The sequence below is a fragment of the Schistocerca cancellata genome, chromosome 10 (genome assembly GCF_023864275.1).
Source record: "Schistocerca cancellata isolate TAMUIC-IGC-003103 chromosome 10, iqSchCanc2.1, whole genome shotgun sequence".
NCBI classification, from domain to species: Eukaryota; Metazoa; Arthropoda; class Insecta; order Orthoptera; family Acrididae; genus Schistocerca; species Schistocerca cancellata.
The window spans coordinates 157,702,266-157,726,949 of NC_064635.1; the positions used below are offsets into that span (position 1 = coordinate 157,702,266).

Here is a 24,684-nt window from a genome sequence, read left to right on the forward strand (position 1 = left end):
TAAACCAAGAAGAAATGCAGATGATAAACAGGTATTCATTGGACAAATGTATTATACTAGAACTGACATGTGATTACATTTTCACGTAGTTTGAGTGCATAGATCCTGAGAAATCAGTACCCAGATCAACCACATCTGGCCGTAATAACGGCCTTGATACGCCTGGGCATTAAGTCAAACAGAGCTTGGATGGCGTGTACAGGTACAGCTGCCCATGCAGCTTCAACACGACACCACAGTTCATCAAGAGTAGTGACTGGCGTATTGTGACGAGCCAGTTTCTCGCCCAAAACTGACCAGACGTTTTCAATTGGTGAGAGATCCGGAGAATGTGCTGGCCAGGGCAGCAGTCCAACATTTTCTGTATCCGGGAAGTCCCGTACAGGACCTGCAACATGCGGTCGTGCATTATCCTGCTGAAATGTAGGGTTTCGCAGGGATCGAATGAAGGGTAGAGCCACGGGTCGTAACACATCTGGAATGTAACGTCCACTGTTCAAAGTGCCGTCAATGCCAACAAGAGGTGACCGAGACGTGTACCCAATGGCATCCCTACCATCACGCCGGGTGATACGCCAGAATGGCGTTGACGAATACACGCTTGCAATGTGCGTTCACCGCGATGCCGCCAAACACAGATGCGACCATCATGATGCTGTAAACAGAACCTGGATTCATCCGAAAAAATGTCGTTTTGCCATTCCTGCACCCAGGTCCGTCGACTACGCGGTCGCAGGCGCTCCTGTCTGTGATGCAACGTCAAGGGTAACCGCAGCCACGGTCTCCGAGCTGATAGTCCATGCTGCTGCAAACGTCGTCGAACTGTTCGTGCAGATAGTTGTTGTCTTGCAAACGTCCCCATCCGCTGACTCAGGGATCGAGACGTGGCTGCACGATCCGTTACAACCATGTGGATAAGATGCCAGTCATCTCTACTGCTCGTGATACGAGGCCGTTGGGATCCAGCACGGCGTTCCGTATTACCCTCCTGAACCCACCGATTCCATATTCTGCTAACAGTCATTGGATCTCGACCAACGCGAGCAGCAATGTCGCGATACGATAAACCGCAATCGCGATAGGCTACAATCGGACTTCTATCAAAGTCGGAAACGTGATGGTAGGCATTTCTCCTCCTTACACGAGGTATCACAATAACATTTCACCAGGCAGTGCCGGTCAACTGCTGTTTGTGTATGAGAAATCGGTTGGAAACTTTCCTCATGGCAGCACGTTGTAGGTGTCGCCACCAGCGCGAACCTTCTGTGAATGCTCTGAATAGCTAATCCTTTGCGCATCACAGCATCTTCTTCCTGTCGGTTAAATTTCGCGTCTGTAGCACGTCATCTTCGCGGTGTAGCAATTTTAATGACCAGGAGTGTATTTAAGACCAAACTTGTTAGGACTCTCGGCTAAATTTTATCGGCGAACTCATTAAGCGCTGTCACGTCACGTGACCCCGGCGTCTGCCTTGTGAGGCGTCGAGCAGGAGTAGTTGGCACGTCAGCCGCGTGGAGAGGCGGTGGCGGAGGCGGTGGGGACCGAGGGGTGGAGGGACGGAGCACGAGGGGGGCGGCACTCGGGGCTCATAGGCACCAGCGCCAGCCCAAGCACCAGCAGTGCACGGGCGGCCGCGGCGAGGGACGTGTCTGGTGAGTAGAGTCTCTGCGTGACCTTCCTCTTGTCACTGTTACCGTATCTTGACAGCGCTGGTTGTCACGACGATGCAAAGGACCAAGTTTCATTCCTCTCTCTTTGTCTTTGAAGAAAGATCGCAACACCGAGAAACAATTAACGCAGATTAATGAAAAACATGGGTCCATTTTGTCGTACCAGTGCTGGATGTTAGTTTCATCCGTGTCTCTTGCACTCGATCGATCGATAAGGGAACGGTTAACGCTGGTTTTGGTTATCGCTGGAGTTTCGTTCGATGGTGTCTCACATGTGGTCGATTGGAGACAGGTCTGGTGACGGTGTAGGCCGAGGCAGCATGTCAACGCTGTACAGCATATTGGGTTACAACAGTGCTATGTGGGCGAGCGTTAGCCCGTTGGACAACGCTCTGCAGAAAGCTGTTCGTGAACGGAGGCACAACTCGTCGAATCGACAGTCTGTGTGAGTGGGATAACCCCGATAGTGCTCGTGCTGTCATACGAAATCGCTTCCCAGACCACAGCTCCAGGCTGGTTGGTTGATTTGGGAGAAGGGACCAAACATCGAAGTCACCGGTCTCATCGGATTATGGAAGGATGAGAAGGAAGTCGACCGTGCCCTTTCAGAGAAACTATCCCGGCATTTTCCTGAAGCGATTTAGGGAAATCACGGAAAACGTGAATCAGGATGGCCGGACGCGGGTTTGAACCGTCGTCCTCCCGAATGCGAGTCCATTGTGCTGACCACTGCGACACCTCGCTCGGTGTAACTCCAGGTGTAGGTCCAGTGTCACTAGCACGCAGACAGGTTGGTTGCAGGTTCTCAGCTCACGGCCACCACTCACACCGAGGCACAACCAGTTTGCATCAGAGAACACAACAGACCTCCATCCTGCACTCCAACGAGCTGTCGCTTCACACCACTGCAGTCGCAAAAGGTGGTGGTTCGGGGTCAGTGGAATGCACACTGGTTCGGAGCTGTCCTTGAAGTGAAATATAACAGTTCCTTGTGCCACTCTGGTGCACAAATTGTTGCTGCAGATGCAGCACGACTCGACGAGGGCCATACGCCGAACACGACCGTCTTCCGTCTCTGCACTGCCCTGTGGCCGTCCGGAGCCCAGTTTTCGTCTTACCGTGTTGATGTTGTTGTGGTCTTCAGTCCTGAGACTGGTTTGATGCCGCTCTCCATGCTACTGTATCCTATGCAAGCTTCTTCATCTCCCAGTACCTACTGCAGCCTACATCCTTCTGAATCCGCTTAGTGTATTCATCTCTTGGTCTCCCTCTACGATTTTTACCCTCCACGCTGCCCTCCAGTACTAAATTTCTGATCCCTTGATGCCTCAAAACATGTCCTACCAACCGATCCCTTCTTCTAGTCGAGTTGTGCCACAAACTCCTCTTCTCCCCAATTCTATTCAATACCTCCTCATTAGTTATGTGATCTACCCATCTAATCTTCAACATTCTTCTGTAGCATCACATTTCGAAAGCTTCTATTCTCTTCTTGTCTAAACTATTTATCGTCCATGTTTCACTTCCATACATGGCTACACTCCATACAAATACTTTCAGAAACGACTTCCTGACACTTAAATCAATGCTCGATGTTAACAAATTTCTCTTCTTCAGAAACGCTTTCCTTGCCAATGCCAGTCTACATTTTATATCTTCTCTACTTCGACCATCATCAATTATTTTGCTCGCCAAATAGCAAAACTCCTTTACTACTTTAAGTGTCTCATTTCCTAATCTAATTCCCTCAGCATCACCCGACTTAATTTGACTACATTCCATTACCCTCGTTTTGCTTTTGTTGATGTTCATCTTATACCCTCCTTTCAAACCACTGTCCATTCCGTTCAACTGCTCTTCCAAGTCCTTTGCTGTCTCTGACAGAATTACAATGTCATCGGCGAACCTCAAAGTTTTTATTTCTTCTCCATGGATTTTAATACCTACTCCGAATTTTTCTTTTGTTTCCTTTACTGCTTGCTCAGTATACAGATTGAATAGCATCGGGGAGAGGCTACAACCCTGTCTTACTCCTTTCCCAACCACTGCTTCCCTTTCATGTCCCTCGACTCTTATAACTGCCATCTGGTTTCTGTACAAATTGTAACTAGCCTTTCGCTCCCTATATTTTACCTCTGCCACCTTCAGAATTTGAATGAGAGTATTCCAGTCAACATTGTCAAAAGCTTTCTCTTAATGCTAGAAACGTAGGTTTGCCTTTCCTTAATCTTTCTTCTAAGATAAGTCGTAGGGTCAGTATTGCTACCTTTCGCTCCCTATATTTTACCTCTGCCACCTTCAGAATTTGAATGAGAGTATTCCAGTCAACATTGTCAAAAGCTTTCTCTACTAATGCTAGAAACGTAGGTTTGCCTTTCCTTAATCTTTCTTCTAAGATAAGTCGTAGGGTCAGTATTGCCTTACGTGTTCCAACATTTCTACGGAATCCAAACTGATCTTGCCCCTTACCGTACATTCCCATTATCATCTCTGCCAGCGAATGTTGTGCAGTGGCTACATTCCCGCCACGTCTTTCTACAACATCACAGAACGAATGTCCAATTACAAGACCTCGTACAAAGTCAGTGAGGCATTCATGATGTTATCTTTGTCACCTTACAGGCATTCTTGACTAATATCATTTCAGCACGTCCAGTCTGTAAGGTAACAAAAGCTCATGACAGTTAAGGCGTGTATTTAAAGCAGACGTTATTTGCATCCTCATAGCAACGCTCTTAGCGCCACTGTTACGTAAATGGCACGAAATATGAACAGACGTCATCTACCAGATGTACAGGGTGGCGCACGAAATGTGTTACCAATTGTTTCTTTCAGAATTTACGACGCACATTAGCAGAGCTTGGAAAAACAAATGAGTTGCGAAATGACGTTTAATTCACGATACTGCCGCTAGGAGACTAGTAATCAGCAATGGCTGACAATGGAAGGCTGACGACACAGTAATGATTGGCAGTTGTGTTACTTTTTCATGAAACTAAAAGCCTTGTTGTGACTCAGAGGAGTTTTCGACAGTAGTTTAACACACGATGGATCCCTCGCAAGAAGACCACCCACAGGTTGTACGATAAATTTGTACAGGAAGGAACAGTATTGGAAGCGCAGCGACCTCGGCTTAAGCCTGTTTGTTCGCCGGAGAATATTGAAGCGGTACGAGTTGCTGTACAGAGAAGTCCCGGGAAGTCGTGTAGAAAGGCAGCAGTGCAACTGAGAATATCCAGACGCTCCAATCAACGCATTCTTAAAAGTGACCTCCATATGTACCCATACAAGATGACTTGTGCACAGAAGCTCACTGAAGAACACAAGCAGCAGAGACTACTGTTTGCTCAGTGGGCGGACGATGGGGAAGAAACTCTCAACAACGTCTGGTTTTCAGACGAGACGGTGTGGTTAACAAACAAAATGTATGCTTTTGGGCCACTGAAAACCCACAAGTGCTTCATGAACGATAACATTACGCTCCGAGGATTACAGCGGGGGCAGCAATTTCCAGTTACGGACTTATTGGACCCTTTTTCTTTGAAGAAACTGTGAACAGCGAGCGTTATTTGAGCATGCTTCGCAACAGCTTCATTCCACAGCTTCTTGCTACTGCATTGCCCTTCGACACGCAGTGGTTCATGCAAGATGGTGCAAGGTCACATACTGCAAACACTGTGTTGGAGTTTTTACACGAGCATTTCGACATACGAATCATTTCACTCAGGTTTCCAGGTCGCTTCAATGACGGACAAAATTGCCCCCCCCCCCAATAGTCCAGACCTCAATCCATGTGACTTTTTTCTTTGGGGGTACCTAAAGGAAAAAATTTTCCCGAAACGTCCACGTGATTTAATGGAGCTCAGAAGACTTATTCTTCAAGCTTGCAGTGAAATTATGGAAGATGTGTGCCGTAGGGTAATCACTAACTACAGTGTTCGTTTGAAGGAAGTTAGGAAACGAAATGGTGGACATATTGAGCACGTGCTGAGTTAGAACAAATCCCCATGGACGGCTCTTCATTGTAGTATATGTTCCCTTGAGATTGTATTGACAATAAAGTTTATATTCAAAAATAAAAAGGTAACACATTTCGTGCGCCACCCTGTAGAAACACGCCTACCTAGTTTCTTTTTTATTGTGAGTCTCCTTCTTGGTGCTGCGATTTTTTCCTGCGTCAGTGTATTGTCCGTGACCTGTGGAGCAGCAGCTCCTCCGAGGCATCCCTGTGTCGTCCTGGGGGTGGTCTGGTGTGCCCTGTGCCAGCCTACTCCGTCTGACAGCTTCATTAAAGTAATATTACTGCTTCTACATACTTACTATTCTTACATCTTGCGCGTTTTTGAAACAGGTTCCTGAACGAATGTGTCTCTTACTGTAACAGTAGAAACAGTCGAGTTGTCGGGACCGCTTCGTAAAGAAGCCACAAATATGAGCTGTATTTGCCAATTGGCAGAACACCTCTTAAAAAGCGTTCATCATTGTTTTTGCTAAATAAGTAAAAATGTGGAAGAAAGTTTGACATTCATAGTACACTCCTGGAAATGGAAAAAAGAACACATTGACACCGGTGTGTCAGACCCACCATACTTGCTCCGGACACTGCGAGAGGGCTGTACAAGCAATGGTCACACGCACGGCACAGCGGACACACCAGGAACCGCGGTGTTGGCCGTCGAATGGCGCTAGCTGCGCAGCATTTGTGCACCGCCGCCGTCAGTGTCAGCCACTTTGCCGTGGCATACGGAGCTCCATCGCAGTCTTTAACACTGGTAGCATGCCGCGACAGCGTGGACGTGAACCGTATGTGCAGTTGACGGACTTTGAGCGAGGGCGTATAGTGGGCATGCGGGAGGCCGGGTGGACGTACCGCCGAATTGCTCAACACGTGGGGCGTGACGTCTCCACAGTACATCGATGTTGTCGCCAGTGGTCGGCGGAAGGTGCACGTGCCCGTCGACCTGGGACCGGACCGCAGCGACGCACGGATGCACGCCAAGACCGTAGGATCCTACGCAGTGCCGTAGGGGACCGCACCGCCACTTCCCAGCAAATTAGGGACACTGTTGCCCCTGGGGTATCGGCGAGGACCATTCGCAACCGTCTCCATGAAGCTGGGCTACGGTCCCGCACACCGTTAGGCCGTCTTCCGCTCACGCCCCAACATCGTGCAGCCCGCCTCCGGTGGTGTCGCGACAAGCGTGAATGGAGGGACGAATGGAGACGTGTCGTCTTCAGCGATGAGAGTCGCTTCTGCCTTGGTGCCAATGATGGTCGTATGCGTGTTTGGCGCCGTGCAGGTGAGCGCCACAATCAGGACTGCATACGACCGAGGCACACAGGGCCAACACCCGGCATCATGGTGTGGGGAGCGATCTCCTACACTGGCCGTACACCACTGGTGATCGTCGAGGGGACACTGAATAGTGCACGGTACATCCAAACCGTCATCGAACCCATCGTTCTACCATTCCTAGACCGGCAAGGGCACTTGCTGTTCCATCAGGACAATGCACGTCCGCATGTATCCCGTGCCACCCAACGTGCTCTAGAAGGTGTAAGACAACTACCCTGGCCAGCAAGATCTCCGGATCTGTCCCCCATTGAGCATGTTTGGGACTGGATGAAGCGTCGTCTCACGCGGTCTGCACGTCCAGCACGAACGCTGGTCCAACTGAGGCGCCAGGTGGAAATGGCATGGCAAGCCGTTCCACAGGACTACATCCAGCATCTCTACGATCGTCTCCATGGGAGAATAGCAGCCTGCATTGCTGCGGAAGGTGGATATACACTGTACTAGTGCCGACATTGTGCATGCTCTGTTGCCTGTGTCTATGTGCCTGTGGTTCTGTCAGTGTGATCATGTGATGTATCTGACCCCAGGAATGTGTCAATAAAGTTTCCCCTTCCTGGGACAATGAATTCACGGTGTTCTTATTTCAATTTCCAGGAGTGTATTACAGTGTACATGGTGGCTCTCAAGATTGCGCACAAAGTTGATACAGGTCTTAAAAGACAAGCTTGGGGGTAGGAATTTAAGGTATTTGAAGCAATCCTGTCGCAGGGAAAGCTTTCGATGGTCAGGAGCCACACAGACAATCAACATATGCGCTCCTCAAGTTCAGAAAAGATAATGTACTGCTTACTGAACAATTTTGTCGTTCCAGGAAGTTTTCATAATGGTGACTTGGTGGAGCGCCTGCACACTTTTCTTTGCGTGTTTGAAATCACGTAATGTGAATCAGTGCCCAGTACATATCGCTGTGGGGCCTCATACGTTAGTTTCAAGCCATACTGATGTTAGTTTCGTGCCTGTAACATCCTGTGATTTCTGTTATGAAGTTGAGGCTCCATCTGTGGAGAAGGGGGTGCACTAATGCCAGAACTCATTAGTTTGCCAAGTGGAATAATGTGATCCACACAATCAAAGACTCTGGAAAGGTCACATAATATACGAATAGTGTAATTTATCTTGCTTGGCTCTGCAGCCGCTTAATTTGTGAAGTGCTGTACTGATTTCTCTGTAGAGAAATGTTCACGATAGCCAAACTGTGAGGCATTTATGAAGTTTTGGTCATTTAAATGAGTTAGTATTCTGTCACAGCTACTTTCTCATAGGAGGAGTTAAATAAGTCTGCAATTAAAGATATTTTTCTTACTTGCAGTTTTATAAAGCGCTGTTCCTACGCACATTTATATCTGTAATCATGTCATATGATATCTCTATGTATTAGTCGTTGCTGAATCTATATCATAATGTTTGTATACTGCCCTAGTGTTTACATTGTACGATGCCAAGCTACTGTCTGTATGTTAGCTGTTGACGGGAACTGTTTTCCTTAACACTACATTTGAAGGATCTTTGACTTGTGTGTGTCTGTAGTTGCAAAAGTCTTTCAAATAGTGGTTCACAAGTTACCGTTGTATAGATAAAGTAACGGAAATCGCTCAACAGAGGGAAGGCCACTGCATTGACGGGATACCAATACGTATCTCCGTAGAGTATGCGAATGAATCCATCCCTCTTCTAGCAGCACTCTGCCGTAGGTCTTTGGAGCAGCGAAGTGGTTCTGACGATTGGAAAAAAAAGGATAGGTGACTCCCATTTTCAGGAAGTGTCGTCAAGAAGACACACAAAACTATAGGCCTATATCTGTGACGTCGGTCAGCTGTAGAATTTGGAACGTGTTTTATGCTCGCGTACGAGAGTAGTTTCAAAAGTTCTCGGAACAGAATAGAAAGAAAGTACTTAGATCACTGGAACTACTTCTGTTTTTTAATGTAATCTGCTTGTAGATAAATGCACTTGGTCCAACGATGTTCGAGTGCCTTGATCCCATCTCGAAAATGTGTTTCCTCCAGGCCTGCAACATAGTTGTCAACTCCGGCTATCAGTTCTTCGTCTGAAGTGAGTCTTCGACCACCAAGAAAAATTTCAGTTTTAGGAAGAGATGAAAGTCTGACGGAACCATATAAGGTGAATAAGGTAGGTGTGGCAACAATTCATACCTTAGTTCGTGTAATTTTGCCATTGCGACGGCACATGTGTGCAGGCGCGCATTGTCTTGATGGAAGATGACTTTCTTCCTTGCTAAACGTGGCTTTTTTCCCCGTATCTTTTGTTGCAATTTGTCCAGGAGTAAGCATAGTATTCTCCAGTAACTGTTTGGCCCGTTGGGAAATAATTTAGAAACAGAACCCCCTTCGCATTCCAGAACAATGATGCCACGACCTTTCCCGCCAAAGGAATTGCCTATGCTTTCTTTGGTGGCGGAGAATCAACATGTTTCCACTGCTTTGACTGTTATTTTGTCTCTGGGGTTTCATCTGTGGTCACAAACCGGTGTAAAAAATTTTGTTCGTTTCTCCTAAAACGGGCCAAACATTGTTCCGATGTGTCCATTCTCATGCGTTTTTGTTCCAGCGTCAACAGTCGCGGCACCAATCTAGCAGATTTTTTCATTTATAAATAAAATATTTGCCACCTTTCGGCTGGTCGTCGATCACATAATCGAGATGCACGCACTGCAGTATTTCTCAAACGATTTTACAGAAACTGTATAGTAAAAAAAAAGTTTTTGTTTCACTCATAGCTTTATATGCAAGGATCATGATGATGCCCCCATTATTTCGTTAACGGTCATAGTTATTGTGATACTTACATGGAAGTAACACATTGCGCGAAATTCGAAAAAGTTTGCAATGAAAAATGGGGGTCGCTATGGTTTTGCGTCTTGTAAAAATTACATAATATATTGCTGCGTATGAAATTTCGCTAACATATCGAATTCTTCTTAAGACTTGGGTGGAGGTCTCTATCTGTCACGAACCTCTAGAAAGTTCATCTAATGTAACATAGTCATTTGCGATCGCACCACGTCTGCGATGAATCCAGAATGAAATATCCACAACATTCTTCATATTTCATAAACAGTTTCAAATGCTCCAAACGGCTCTAAGCTCTGTGGGACTTAACATCTGTGGTCATCAGTCCCCTAGACTTAGAACTACTTAAACCTAACTAACCTCCATGCCCGAGGCAGGATTCGAACCTGCGACCGTAACAGCAGCGCGGTTCCGGCCTGAGGCGCCTAGAACCACTCGGCCACATGGGCCGGACATAAACGGTTTGAGATATCGAAATGAGATTTTGGCAAATGATAGCACAGAAAGAGGAAGGTATTTTTTCCATTCGGTTATTGTGCAAAAGTTCATTCTCTGCCATGTTATTCCACCAACTACAGACTTACTCGATGAAAGAATGTAATGTTTAGGGGCCATCAATAGCTGTTGAAACGAGAAATGCTATGGGTTTTGGAGCAACATTAGTCTCTATACGTTTATTTTTTTCGAGGATGTGCTTTTTCGATAAAATACTGACATTACCTTTCCTCAGTTTCACACTTAAACTTAATAAGTCACTGTTTTAGAATTCTCTCGCAGTTGCCTCTGCACATGTTGGAGAGGTGACACTGTGTATACTACGCTGTGCTGTGGCAAAATAAGCAAATTTTAACATGGCAACCAGAGAAACGTGTCAAGTTTTACTCAAAATTCGCTTCTGTGAAAGGTACAAATGATTAACAAGCCAAGTGAAAATAAATCGCTGTGTTTTCAGGGGAATTCTTTTTAGAAGCAGACATAATGCACTACTGGCCATTAAAATTGCTACACTACGATGATGACGTGCTACAGACGCGAAATTTAATCGACAGGAAGAAGATACTGTGATATGCAAATCATTAGCTTTTCAGAGCATTCACGCAGGGCTGGCGCCGGTGGCGACACCTACAACGTGCTGACATGAGGGAAGTTTCCAACTGATTTCTCATACACAAACAGCAGTTGACCAGCGTTGCCTGGTGAACCGTTGTTGTGATGCCTCGTGTAAGGAGGAGAAATGCGTACCATCACGTTTCCGACTTTGATAAAGGTCGGGTTGTAGCCCGTGGTGATTGCGGTTTATCGCATCGCGACATTGCTGCTCGCATTGGTCGACATCCAATGACTGTTAGCAGAATATGGAATCGGTGGGTTCAGGAGGGTAATAAGGAACGCCGTGCTGGATCCCAACGGCCTCGTATCACTAGCAGTCCATATGACAGGCATCTTATCCGCATGGCTCTAACGGATCGTGCAGCCACGGCTCGATCCCTGAGTGAACAGATGGGGACGTTTGAAAGACAACAACCATCTCCACAGACAGTTTGACGACGTTTGCAGCAGCATGGACTATCAGCTCGGAGACCATGGCTGCGGTTACCCTTGACGCTACATCACAGACAGGAGCGCCTGCGATGGTGTACTCGACGAACCTGGGTGCACGAATGGCAAAACGTCATTTTTTCGGATGAATCCAGGTTCTGTTTACAGCATCACGATGGTCGCATCCGATATCGCCGTGAACGCACATTGGAAGCGTGTATTCGTCATCGCCATAATGTCGTATCAGCCGGCGTCATGGTATGGGGTGCCATTGGTTACACGTCTCGGTCGCCTCTTGTTCGCATTGACGGCACTTTGAACAGTGGACGTTACATTTCGGATGTGTTACGACCCGTGGCTCTACGCTTCATTCGATCCCTGCGAAACCCTACATTTCAGCAGGATAATGCACGACCTCATGTTGCAGGTCCTGTACGGGCCTTTCTGGATACAGAAAATATTCGACTGCTGCCCTGGCCAGCACGTGCTCCAGATCTCTCACCAATTGAAAACGTCAATGGTGGCCGAGCAACTGACCCGTCACAATACGCCAGTCACTACTCTTGATGAACTGTTCTATCGTGTTGACACTGCATGGGCAGCTGTACCTGTACACACCATCCAAGCTTTGTTTGACTCAATGCCCAGGCGTATGAAGGCCGTTATTACGGCCAGAGGTGGTTGTTCCGGGTACTGATTTCTCAGGATCTATGCACCCAAATTGCGAGAAAATGTAACCACATGTCAGTTCCAGTATAATATATTTGTCCAATGAATACCCGTTTCTCATCTGCATTTCTTCTTGGTGTAGCAATTTTAATGACCAGTAGTGTAGTAGATTCCTTGGAATGGTCAAGTTGCAGCTGTGGGCACGGAGCCCCCCCCCCCCCCCCCCGCCCGCCTTAACATTCACAGAAAATGTGAGCCCAGGCTAGAGTTTAGAGCGGCACTTCCCCTACGGCGGCTGCCGCAGCCCCACGCGTGCCCTGCCCACTGCACATCTGCAGGTCGCGGTCCTCTGCGCGACCTTTACCACTTGTGAGGCGCAGCTGACACCACGAAAAGGGCAGCACTACTGACAGCCAACAAACAACAAAAGCGTTGATTTCGTAATGGTCAGCCACTTGTCCGCGAAAATTCGCTATTTGTAGAAACAGTACAAGAAAATTTGCGATTTTTCATACCTAGCGTGTATTTAGATGTCACTGTAGGTAGTGGGGCCGGGCGTGGTAACTACGACAATAAACCATCACTCGCACTTCTGTCACTTACTATGAATACTTTTATTCTCACAGCGTATGCGCAATGCGTCAAGCAAAGAGCGCGTACTACAGAGAACTGATCTGGCAAAGATACAGCTGTTCGTGCTGTGGTAGAGCAGCCATATTATTGGGGGTGGGGGAGCGGGGGGTACAGCCAGTGGTACTACGTCCCGACATCACAAAACCCATCAAAGACGGACTGAAAAAAACTGACGCCGTGGCAGCGTACAAAAAAGGAGTTTGCCGCGCAGGATTAGCCGAGCGGTTTAAGGCGCTACAGTCATGGACTGTGCGGCTGGTCCCGGCGGAGGTTCGAGTCCTCCCTCAAGCATGGGTGTGTGTGTTTGTCCTTAGGTTCAGTAGTGTGCAAGCTTAGGGACTGATGACCTTAGCAGTTAAGTCCCATACGATTTCACATTTTTTTTTTTTTTTTTTTTTTTTTAACACAAAGAGACAGTGTGGCGGATTGGAGACGCTAGGACTCACTCGGCAGACAGAACAACACCAACGAGAAAAACTTCACACAAGCGACGCTGCGGCAAGTGAAATAAACAAGAACCTTCGTGCCCGGCACTCGAAGCGGAACTGTGCTTATTAGACAGAAATGCCAAACATTACACCACCGCAGCACTACGGTCAGTGTTGCTGACGAACGACAGAGGTCCACCATTATCGTAGATAAAGATGAGACTTAAATGTCTCGGGGAAAATCTCTATAAGATCAGCTACGGTATACGATTTTCCCATTACGTTCAATGTCGGGGTGCTATCCCAATTATGGAGAGCCCTGGCAATAGTGGCAATGTACGGGGAAATTAAGATGAAGGTATGAACTGAAGTTTGTGTTCGAGAGGGCAGTGTCCTTGAGTAGTTCGTGTAGAACTGCTGGCCATAGCGCTGTGGTGGGGTAATGGTTAGCATCTCTGCCTTAGTAAATAAGAAGATTTGGGTTCGCGTGCCGGCCGTGGCAAAAATTTCAGTTCCTTTTTTCAGCTTCCGTCATTATCATAGGGAGACCTTTTTCTTTCGAATTTGTTCAATTATTGAAACGTTTCTTCATGTTGCCAGAGTAGAAAACTACGTATTTCGTTGATTTTTGATGAAGCACTTGTTTACATATACGAAATGATCATTCACCCTAGCAATTTATAGGCTAGTTAGTGAATTATTTAAAAAATTAGTTGAGTTAATACATCCGATACAAATAGCAATGTTTACTAATGCAGTACTATTGTAATTCGAATGTAGTAAATGTTTATTGATATTCTGCAAATATCACTACGAAAGTGCACTTGAAAACATCCAGACTCAGGAAGCACTGAAACTTCCTTGCACATTAAAACTGTTTACCAGACCGAGACCGAGACCGAGACTCCCGAGTTCGAGTCTCGGTCCGGCAAACAGTTTTAATCTGCCAGGAAGTTTCATATCAATGCACACTCCGCTGCAGAGTGAAAATCTCATTCTGAAAACATCCCCCAGGCTGTGGCTAAGCCATGTCTCCGCAATATCCTTTCTTTCAGGAGTGTTAGTTCTGCAAGGTTCGCAGGAGAGCTTCTGTTAAGTTTGGAAGGGAGGAGACGAGGTGCTGGCAGAAGTAAAGCTGTGAGTACCGGGCGTGAGTCGTGCTTCGGTAGCTCAGATGGTAGAGCATTTGCGCGCGAAAGGCAAAGGTGCCGAGTTCGAGTCTCGGTCGGGCAGACAGTTTTAATCTACCAGGAAGTTTCATATCAGCGCACACTCCGCTGCAGAGTGAAAATCTCATTCTGGAAACATCCCCCAGGCTGTGGCTAAGCCATGTCTCCGCAATATCCTTTCTTTCAGGAGTGCTAGTTCTGCAAGTTTCGCAGGAAAGCTTCTGTTAAGTTTGGAAGGGAGGAGACGAGGTGCTGGCAGAAGTAAAGCTGTGAGGACGGGGCGTGAGTCGTGCTTGGGTAGCTCAGTTGGTAGATCACTTGCCCGCGAAAGGCAAAGGTCCCGAGTTTGAGTCTCGGTTCGGCACACAGTTTTAATCTGCCACGAAGTTTCATATCAGCGCACACGCCACTACAGAGTGAAAATCTCATTCTGTCAAGAAGCACTGTTCCTGCATTTAACACGACGCCGGAAACTGAGACATAATTTACACTAGCTACTTTCCTTTACATCTTGTTGGGAGGAAATGAGTTATATTAATTCACAAAATTACTGGTTGCTCAAAAGCGTGCAAATGCTGAAGATATTTGGCGCGATCAATCACAAACAGTTGTAGCAAAACTGCCTACGTCCATTGCTGCGTCGCTTCTCACAATTGCAAATTTAAATTTCATATAAGTTGGGAAGGAAAACATAGGTACAAAGAAGGTAGCTGCAAAGAAACCATGGGTAACAGAAGAAATACTTCAGTTGATTGATGAAAGGAGGAAGTACAAACATGTTCCGGGAAAATCAGGAATACAGAAATACAAGTCGCTGAGGAATGAAATAAATAGGAAGTGCAGGGAAGCTAAGACGAAATGGCTGCAGGAAAAATGTGAAAACATCGAAAAAGATATGATTGTCGGAAGGACAGACTCAGCATACAGGAAAGTCAAAACAACCTTTGATGACATTAAAAGCAACGGTGGTAACATTAAGAGTGCAACGGGAATTCCACTGTTAAATGCAGAGGAGAGAGCAGATAGGTGGAAAGAATACATTGAAAGCCTCTATGAGGGTGAAGATTTGTCTGATGTGATAGAAGAAGAAACAGGAGTCGATTTAGAAGAGATAGGGGATCCAGTATTAGAATCGGAATTTAAAAGAGCTTTGGAGTACTTACGGTCAAATATGGCAGAAGGGATAGATAACATTCCATCAGAATTTCTAAAATCATTGGGGGAAGTGGCAACAAAACGACTATTCACGTTGGTGTGTAGAATATATGAGTCTGGCGATATACCATCTGACTTTCGGGAAAGCATCATCCACACAATTCCGTAGGCGGCAAGAGCTGACAACTGCGAGAATTATCGCACAATCAGCTTAACAGCTCATGCATCGAAGCTGCTTACAAGAATAATATACAGAAGAATGGAAAAGAAAATTGAGAATGCGCTAGGTGACGATCAGTTTGGCTTTAGGAAAAGTAAAGGGACGAGAGAGGCAATTCTGACGTTACGGCTAATAATGGGAGCAAGGCCAAAGAAAAATCAAGACACTTTCATAGGATTTGTCGACCTGGAACAAGCGTTCGACAATATAAAATGGTGCAAGCTGATCGAGATTCTGAAAAAAGTGGGAGTAAGCTATAGGGAGAGACGAGTCATATACAATATGTACAGCAACCAAGAGTGGACGATCAAGAACGAAGTGCTCGTATTAAGAAGGGTGTAAGACAAGGCTGTAGCCTTTCGCCCCTACTCTTCAATCTGTACATCGAGGAAGCAATGATGGAAATAAAAGAAAGGTTCAGGAGTGGAATTAAAATACAAGGTCAAAGGATATCAATGATACGATTCGCTGATGACATTGCTATCCTGAGTGAAAGTGAAGAAGAATTAAATGATCTGCTGAACGGAATGGTCTAATGAGTACACAGTATGGTTTGAGAGTAAATCGGAGAAAGACGAAAGTAATGAGAAGTAGTAGAAATGAGAACAGCGAGAAACTTAACATCAGGATTGATAGTCACGAAGTCAATGAAGTTAAGGAATTCTGCTACCTAGGCAGTAAAATAACCAATGACGGACGGAGCAAGGAGGACATCAAAAGCAGACTCGCTATGGCAAAAAAGGCATTTCTGGCCGAGAGAAGTCTACTAATATCAAATACCGGCCTTAAGAAATTTTGAGGATGTACGTCTGGAGTACAGCATTGTATGGTAGTGAAACATGGACTGTGGGAAAACCGGAACAGAAGAGAATCGAAGCATTTGAGATGTGGTGCTATAGGCGAATGTTGAAAATTAGGTGGACTGATAAGGTAAGGAATGAGGGGGTTCTACGCAGAATCGGAGAGGAAAGGAATATGTGGAAAACACTGATAAGGAGAAGGGACAGGATGATAGGACATCTGCTAAGACATGAGGGAATGACTTCCATGGTACTAGAGGGAGCGGTAGAGGGCAAAAGCTGTAGAGGAAGACAGAGATTGGAATACGTCAAGTAAGAAAGGTACGTTGCTTCTGGAATACTTAACTTTAATCCATAATTGGTGAACATCGGTCTGACGGTACATGCATCACAAGATAAATAGCAAATTACACTCCTGGAAATGGAAAAAAGAACACATTGACACCGGTGTGTCAGACCCACCATACTTGCTCCGGACACTGCGAGAGGGCTGTACAAGCAATGATCACACGCACGGCACAGCGGACACACCAGGAACCGCGGTGTTGGCCGTCGAATGGCGCTACCTGCGCAGCATTTGTGCACCGCCGCCGTCAGTGTCAGCCAGTCTACCGTGGCATACGGAGCTCCATCGCAGTCTTTAACACTGGTAGCATGCCGCGACAGCGTGGACGTGAACCGTATGTGCAGTTGACGGACTTTGAGCGAGGGCGTATAGTGGGCATGCGGGAGGCCGGGTGGACGTACCGCCGAATTGCTCAACACGTGGGGCGTGAGGTCTCCACAGTACATCGATGTTGTCGCCAGTGGTCGGCGGAAGGTGCACGTGCCCGTCGACCTGGGACCGGACCGCAGCGACGCACGGATGCACGCCAAGACCGTAGGATCCTACGCAGTGCCGTAGGGGACCGCATTGCCACTTCCCAGCAAATTAGGGACACTGTTGCTCCTGGGGTATCGGCGAGGACCATTCGCAACCGTCTCCATGAAGCTGGGCTACGGTCCCGCACACCGTTAGGCCGTCTTCCGCTCACGCCCCAACATCGTGCAGCCCACCTCCAGTGGAGTCGCGACAGGCGTGAATGGAGGGACGAATGGAGACGTGTCGTCTTCAGCGATGAGAGTCGCTTCTGCCTTGGTGCCAATGATGGTCGTATGCGTGTTTGGCGCCGTGCAGGTGAGCGCCTTAATCAGGACTGCATACGACCGAGGCACACAGGGCCAACACCCGGCGTCATGGTGTGGGGAGCGATCTCCTACACTGGCCGTACACCACTGGTGATCGTCGAGGGGACACTGAATAGTGCACGGTACATCCAAACCGTCATCGAACCCATCGTTCTACCATTCCTAGACCGGCAAGGGAACTTGCTGTTCCAACAGGACAATGCACGTCCGCATGTATCCCGTGCCACCCAACGTGCTCTAGAAGGTGTAAGTCAACTACCCTGGCCAGCAAGATCTCCGGATCTGTCCCCCATTGAGCATGTTTGGGACTGGGTGAAGCGTCGTCTCACGCGGTCTGCACGTCCAGCACGAACGCTGGTCCAACTGAGGCGCCAGGTGGAAATGGCATGGCAAGCCGTTCCACAGGACTACATCCAGCATCTCTACGATCGTCTCCATGGGAGAATAGCAGCCTGCATTGCTGTACTAGTGCCGACATTGTGCATGCTCTGTTGCCTGTATCTATGTGCCTGTGGTTCTGTCAGTGTGATCATGTGATGTATCTGACCCCAGGAATGTGTCAATAAAGTTTCCCCTTCCTGGGAAAATGAATTCACGGTGTTCTTATTTCAATTTCCAGGAGTGTATAATGGCGCCTTGCTAGGTCGTAGCAAATGACGTAGCTGAAGGCTATGCTAACTATCGTCTCGGCAAATGAGAGCGTAATTTGTTAGTGAACCATCTCTAGCAAAGTCGGCTGTACAACTGGGCGAGTGCTAGGAAGACGCTCTAGACCTGCCGTGTGGCGGCGCTCGGTCTGCAATCACTGACAGTGGCGACACGCGGGTCCGACGTATACTAACGGACCGCGGCCGATTTAAAGGCTACCACCTAGCAAGTGTGGTGTCTGACGGTGACATCACAGTTAGCACAGGAAAGGAATTGGTGGCGGGCCAGTCAGTAGACTGATGACCAAAAAAAAAAAAAAATAACTGCTCAAAACCGCTCACTGAGACAAACAGTTGTAGCAAAACTGTCTACGCCCATTGCTGCGTCGCTTCTCACAATTGCAAATTTAAATTTCAAATAACTGCTCAAAATCACTCACTGAGGCTGCGTTGAGAGTATTTCTAATCCTGCTGAAAGCGACGATGTGAGGCTGAGCTCAGTCGAATTACGCCAAGTTCGACGCTTCGCACACGGGAAGCGCTGCTGTCAACTCGCGGCCCAGACACTGCCTGCAGGATTACCGCGCATCAGCTCCCCGCAATGGCTCGCCGCCAGGAGACACCCGAACGACGGGAAGACACGGAAAGCGGAGAGGACGGCGGTCTGCGCCTGTCGCTGCCCTCCGTCACGTCTCACACCGCTGCGTCCCAGTTTGATTCCGAGAGAAACACTCAGAACTAAAGCTTTCCTCAAGTATACATCACGTTACAATAACTTTACATTCATCATTGTCATTTTGTGGCCTCTCTAGGAGTGAACTACACAATATTACGTAAGATATGAACGAGAATCGTGCTCACATTCGGTTTTTAGCACAGAGAAAGTACGCTAAGTAAAGTTGTTGTTGTTGTTGTGGTCTTCAGACCAGGGACTGGTTTGATGCCGCTCTCCATGCTACTCTATCCTATGTAAACTTCTTCATCCCCAAGTACCTACTGCAGCCTGCATGTTTCTGATTCTGCTTAGTGTATTCATCTCTTGGTCTCCCGGCCGGCCGGTGTGGCCGAGCGGTTCTAGGCGCTTCAGTTTGGAACCGCGCAACCGCTACGGTCGCAGGTTCGAATCCTGCCTCGGGCATGGATGTGTGTGATGTCCTTAGGTTAGTTAGGTTTAAGTAGTTCTAGGGGACTGATGACCTCAGTAGTTAAGTCACATAGTGATCAGAGCCATTTGAACCATTTGAATCTTGGTCTCCCTCTACGATTTTTACCCTCCACGCTGCCCTCCAGTACTAAATTGGTGATCCCTTGATGCCTCAGAACATGTCTTACCAACCGATCCCTACTTCTATCAAGTTGTGCCGCAAATTCCTCTTCTTCCCAATTCTATTCAATACCTCCTCATTAGGTACGTGACCTACCCATCTAATTTTCGGCATTCTTCTGTAGCACCACATTTCGAAAGCTTCTATTCTCTTCTTGTCTAAACTGTTTCACTTCCACATATGGCTACACTACCTACAAATACTTTCAGGAAAGACTTCCTGATGCTTACCGTAAATCTATACTCGATGTAGCAAATTTCTCTTCTCCAGACAAGCTTTCCTTGCCATTGCCAGTCTATACTTTATATCCTCTCTACTTCGACGATCACCAGTTATGTTGCTCCCCAAGTAGCAAAACTCATCTTCTACTTCAAGTGTCTCATTTTCTAATCTAATTCTCTGAGCATCACCTGATTTAATTCGACTACATTCTATTATCCTCGTTTTGCTTTTGCGATGTTCATCTTATATCCTCTTTTCAAGACACTGTCCATTCCGTTCAACTCCCCTTCCAGGTCCTTTTATGTCTCTGATAGATTCACAATGTCATCGGCAAACCTCAAAGTTTTTATTTCTTCTCCATGGAATTTAATTCCTACTCCAAATTTTTCTTTTGTTCCCTTTGCTTCTTGCTCAATATACAATATACAAATAAAGTCATACGAATACATGTGGCAAGCTTATAAAGAGCATACCTCCTCCCTCCACTCATTTGTGCTTTTAGATTTCACATAGCGTGTAGCATTTGATTTTTATTTAGCAATTTTAGCTATCCCCATTTGCATAAACAATGAACTAATGATTAAATACCATTAAACTTTCCATATTCATCATCTGGAATAGCTAGTAACGGAACTGGATAACTCATACAGCCTTTCTATTACATTCAGCCGTGGCAAATTCAGAATAATGACACATTTCCCCTACGATACTGTTATAAAATTGGCTGTACTTTTAGATTAACTAATATAAAAGAAATGTGACTTCTATAGTTTTTACTCAAACTCTCAGTTTTCATGTGATACCCCATATTCTGTGGCAGTTAAAATAGTAGCCATTAATTTTCTGTTGCCTGTCACAATATCCATAATCACAAATATTGGTCACTCTTCTCATATTTATTGCAAAACAAGCTCGTATCGTCGACACAATTTCCGTCGTGTCTTTGTTTCTGTTTCTGTGTGTTTAGAGGGCGGCAACAGTCGTACTAGAATCAGCTCTCTGTAGCTGCCAGTATATGCCTCAGGCCGTAGTTTCCCCCACCACTTTGCGCTGTTCTTGCCTGCTCAATGCTCGCTGCTGCTTTAAGTAAAACACATCAGCTCGTAATTTCATTTAAGACAATTTCATTCGATGTCATTTCATTTCCGAAATACTTGAGGTAAACGGCTTAGCTGAGGCAGAAACTATGTATTGGGCAATACGAAGTGAAAATTCATTTTTGAAACAGATATTATCCACTTTAGCTTGATAGATTAATTTACACTAGCCACTTTCCTTTATAGCTTGTTGAAATAAAATGAGTCATGTAATTGTAGCCGGCCAGGATGGCCGGGCGGTTCTAGGCGCTACAGTCTGGAACCGCGCGACCGCTACGGTCGCAGGTTCGAATCCTGTCTTGGGCATGGATGTGTATGATGTCCTTAGGTTAGTTAGGTTTAAGTAGTTCTAAGTTCTAGGGGACTGATGATCTCAGAAGTTAAGTCCCATAGTGCTCAGAGTATTTGAAGCAAGTAATTGTATGTGTTTATAAAATTACAGGAGACTCAACAGCGTGCACGTGCCGAAGACATTTCGACGGAGAAGACACTTTTTCTCCTCCATCATGTCTTGCAGAAGCACTAGTTGGCTCATCTGCGTCTTTATGGCAGTAGCCATAGCAGCTGACTGCAGTGGCTCGAAGTCCACGACAGGTAAAAAATTTACTTTTTTTCAATTGATACACACTGAAGCGCCAAAGAAACTGCTATACGCGTGCGTAATCAAATACACAGATATGTAAACGGGCAGAATACAGCACTGCGACCGGCAAAGCCTGTATAAGACAAATGTCTGGTGCAGATGTTAGATCGGCTACTGCTGCTATGATGGCAAGATTTAGGTGAGTTTGAACGTCACGTTATAGACGGCGCATAAGCGATGGGACACAGCATCTCCGAGGTAGCGATGACTTGGGAATTTTCCCGTACGACCATTTAGAGAGTGTACAGTGAATATCAGGAATGCAGTAAAGCTTCAAATCTCCGACATCGATGCGCCAGGCAAAAGATCCTACAAGAACGGGACCAACGACGACTGAAGAAAATCGTTCAAAGTGACAAAAGTGCAACTCTATCACAAATTGCTGCAGTTTTCAATGCTGCACCACCAACAAGTGGCAGCGTGCGAACCATTCAACTACACATCGTCGATATGGGCTTTCGGAGCCGAAGGCCCACTCGTGTACCCTTGATGACTGCACGACACAAAGCCTTACGCCTCGCCTGGGCCCTTCAGCACCGACATTGGACTGTTGATGACTGTAAACATGTTGACTAGTCGGACAAGTCTCGTTTCAAATTATATCGAGTGGATGGACGTGCACGGGAATGCAGACAACCTTATGAGTCCATAGATCCTGCATGTCTGCAGGGGTCTGTTCAAGCTGTTGGAGGCTCTGCAACGGTGTAGAGCGTGTGCAGTTGGAGTTATTGGGACCCCTGATACGTCTACATGCGACTCTGACAAGTGAAACGTACGTAAGCATCCTGTCTCATCATTTGCATCCATTCATGTCCATTGTGCATTCCTACGGATTTGGGCAGTTCCAGCAGCACAATGCGGCACCCTAGACGTCTTGAATTGCTAAAGAGTGGCTCCAGAAACGCAATTCTGAGTTTAACTTCCACTGCTACCAAACTCCCCAGACATGAACATTTTGGGCATATGTGGGATGCCTTGTGACGCGCTGTTCGGAAGAGATCTCCAATCCCTCGTACTCTTACGGATTTATGGACACCCCTGCAGGATTCATAGTGTCAGTTCCCTCCAGCACTACTTCCGACGTTAGTGGAGTCTAGATGCGATTCTGACAAGTGACACGTACGTAAGAATCTTGCTTCAGAACTCTGCGTTCTCACAGGGGCTATCTACAATATTAGTAGCAGTTTCTTTGGCTCTTCAGTATATATCCTGGTATGATAATGATTAACAGATTTATAGTAAATGAAGCTCAGCTTGTATTCAGGACAAATGCAGGAACCCACGAGGCAATACTGACCGTATAGCTTCTCATAGTAGATACGTTAAGGAAAGGCGAACATATGTTTAAAGCATTTGTATAATCAGAGGAAGCTTTTGACAATGTTGACTGAATGCTCTCTTCGAAATTCTAAAGGGGGCAGGGGTAAAATAGAGGCTGCGAAAGGCTATTTACAATTTGTACAGAAACCAGATAGCAGTTATAAGATTCGAGTGGCACGAAAAGGAAGCAGTGGTGGGGAAGCGACTGAGACAGGGTTGTAACCTATCACTGATGTTATGCAACCTGAATGTTGACCAAGCAGTAAAGGAAACAAAAGAAAAATCTGTAGTAGGACATAAAATCCATGGAGAAGAAGTAAAAACTTTGAGGTTTGCCGATGGCATTGTAATCAGATGAACGGAATGGACAGTGCCTTCAGAGGAGGATATAAGATTAACATCAACAAAAGCATAACGAGGATAATGGAATGTAGTCGTATTAAGTCAAGTGATGCTGAGGGAATTAGATTACGAAACGAGACACTTCAAGCAGAAGATGGATTTTGCTATGTAGGAAGATAAATAACCAATGATAATTAAGCTACGAAGGATAAAAAATGCAGACTGGCAATGGCAAGAAAAGCGTTTCTGAAGAACAGGCATTCGTTAACATCGAGTATAGATTTAAGTGTCAGGAAGTCCTATGTGAAAGTATTTTGAAAGGAGTGTAGCAATCTATGGAAGTGAAACATGGACAATAAATGGTTTAGACAACAAGAGAACTAAGCTTTTGAAATTTGGTGCTACAGAAGAATGCTGTAGATTAGATGGGTAGATCACGTAACTGATGAGGAGGTACTGAATAGAGCTGGGGATAAGAGAAATTTGTGGACAACTTGACTACAAGAAGGGATCGGTTGCAAGGATACATTCTGAGGCATCAAGGCATCACCAGTTTGGTACCAGTGGAAAGCAAGGGGGGGGGGGGGGAGCCGGGTAAAAATCATAGAGGGAGACCAATAGGTTGTAGGTTGCAGTAGTTACTCGAAGCTGAAGAGACTTGCACAGGATAGAGTATCATGGAGAGCTGCATCAAACCAGTCTTTGGACTGAAGACCACAACAACGACAGCAGTAAGTGATATAATACAGGTCCAATATTTTCTCATTGAGATTTATAGGAATTTCTTTTTTAGGATCTGATCATGCGGTCACAGTCAATAGTTTAAGAATAGACAATCCTGAGAAGTATTTACTCTCCATTTTTCTTAGAGACATTTTATGGTTCAAGATATTCATTTGATGCTGACTTATCTCATTAGGTTAGTCTTACCTCTTGATTTAACAGCTTCTTTGCCTACAGTCTAATCACATTGTAAATGTGACCGAACTGTAGAATATCATTCACTTTCAGTATATCACTGCTTTTGATGTTGTACACTACACTAGTTGAGATGACATTTACTTACTTGTTGTATACAATTTCCATAGATCATTACAGCGAACTCGTCACTGAGAATTACTTGTGCAACCGATGTCAGTATAGAACGTCAGGAAACAATAACACTGAAGACGCTACTGTCTTACGAACGCAGTGCTAACATTCATGCATTGCGAACTCTTCCAACATTACGGTTGCACATATATAACCTACGCACTGACTCCATAATAAGCACCTTAAGTACACAATAATTACATAGCCAAATTGAAAATACAAAGCTGATAACGGCAATAATTTATTTTCCACTGTTGTTGTTGTTGTTGTTGTGGTCTTCAGTCCTGAGACTGGTTTGATGCAGCTCTCCATGCTACTCTATCCTGTGCAAGCTTCTTCATCACCCAGTACCTACCGCA

At 46.1% G+C, this 24,684-nt stretch overlaps 1 protein-coding gene across 1 annotated transcript in view; it reads left to right on the plus strand.

Annotated features, from left to right (window-relative positions):
• The first annotated feature begins 1,611 nt into the window (after positions 1-1,611).
• The window catches only part of LOC126106211 (neurogenic locus notch homolog protein 2-like), a 55,822-nt gene continuing 32,749 nt past the window's right edge, over positions 1,612-24,684 (plus strand). Inside the window, exons 1-2 of the mRNA XM_049912442.1 lie at positions 1,612-1,652; positions 21,371-21,522. Coding sequence (XP_049768399.1) covers positions 21,435-21,522 — 88 coding nt within the window. The 5' untranslated portion in view covers positions 1,612-1,652; positions 21,371-21,434. The remainder of the gene's footprint in view (positions 1,653-21,370; positions 21,523-24,684) is intronic.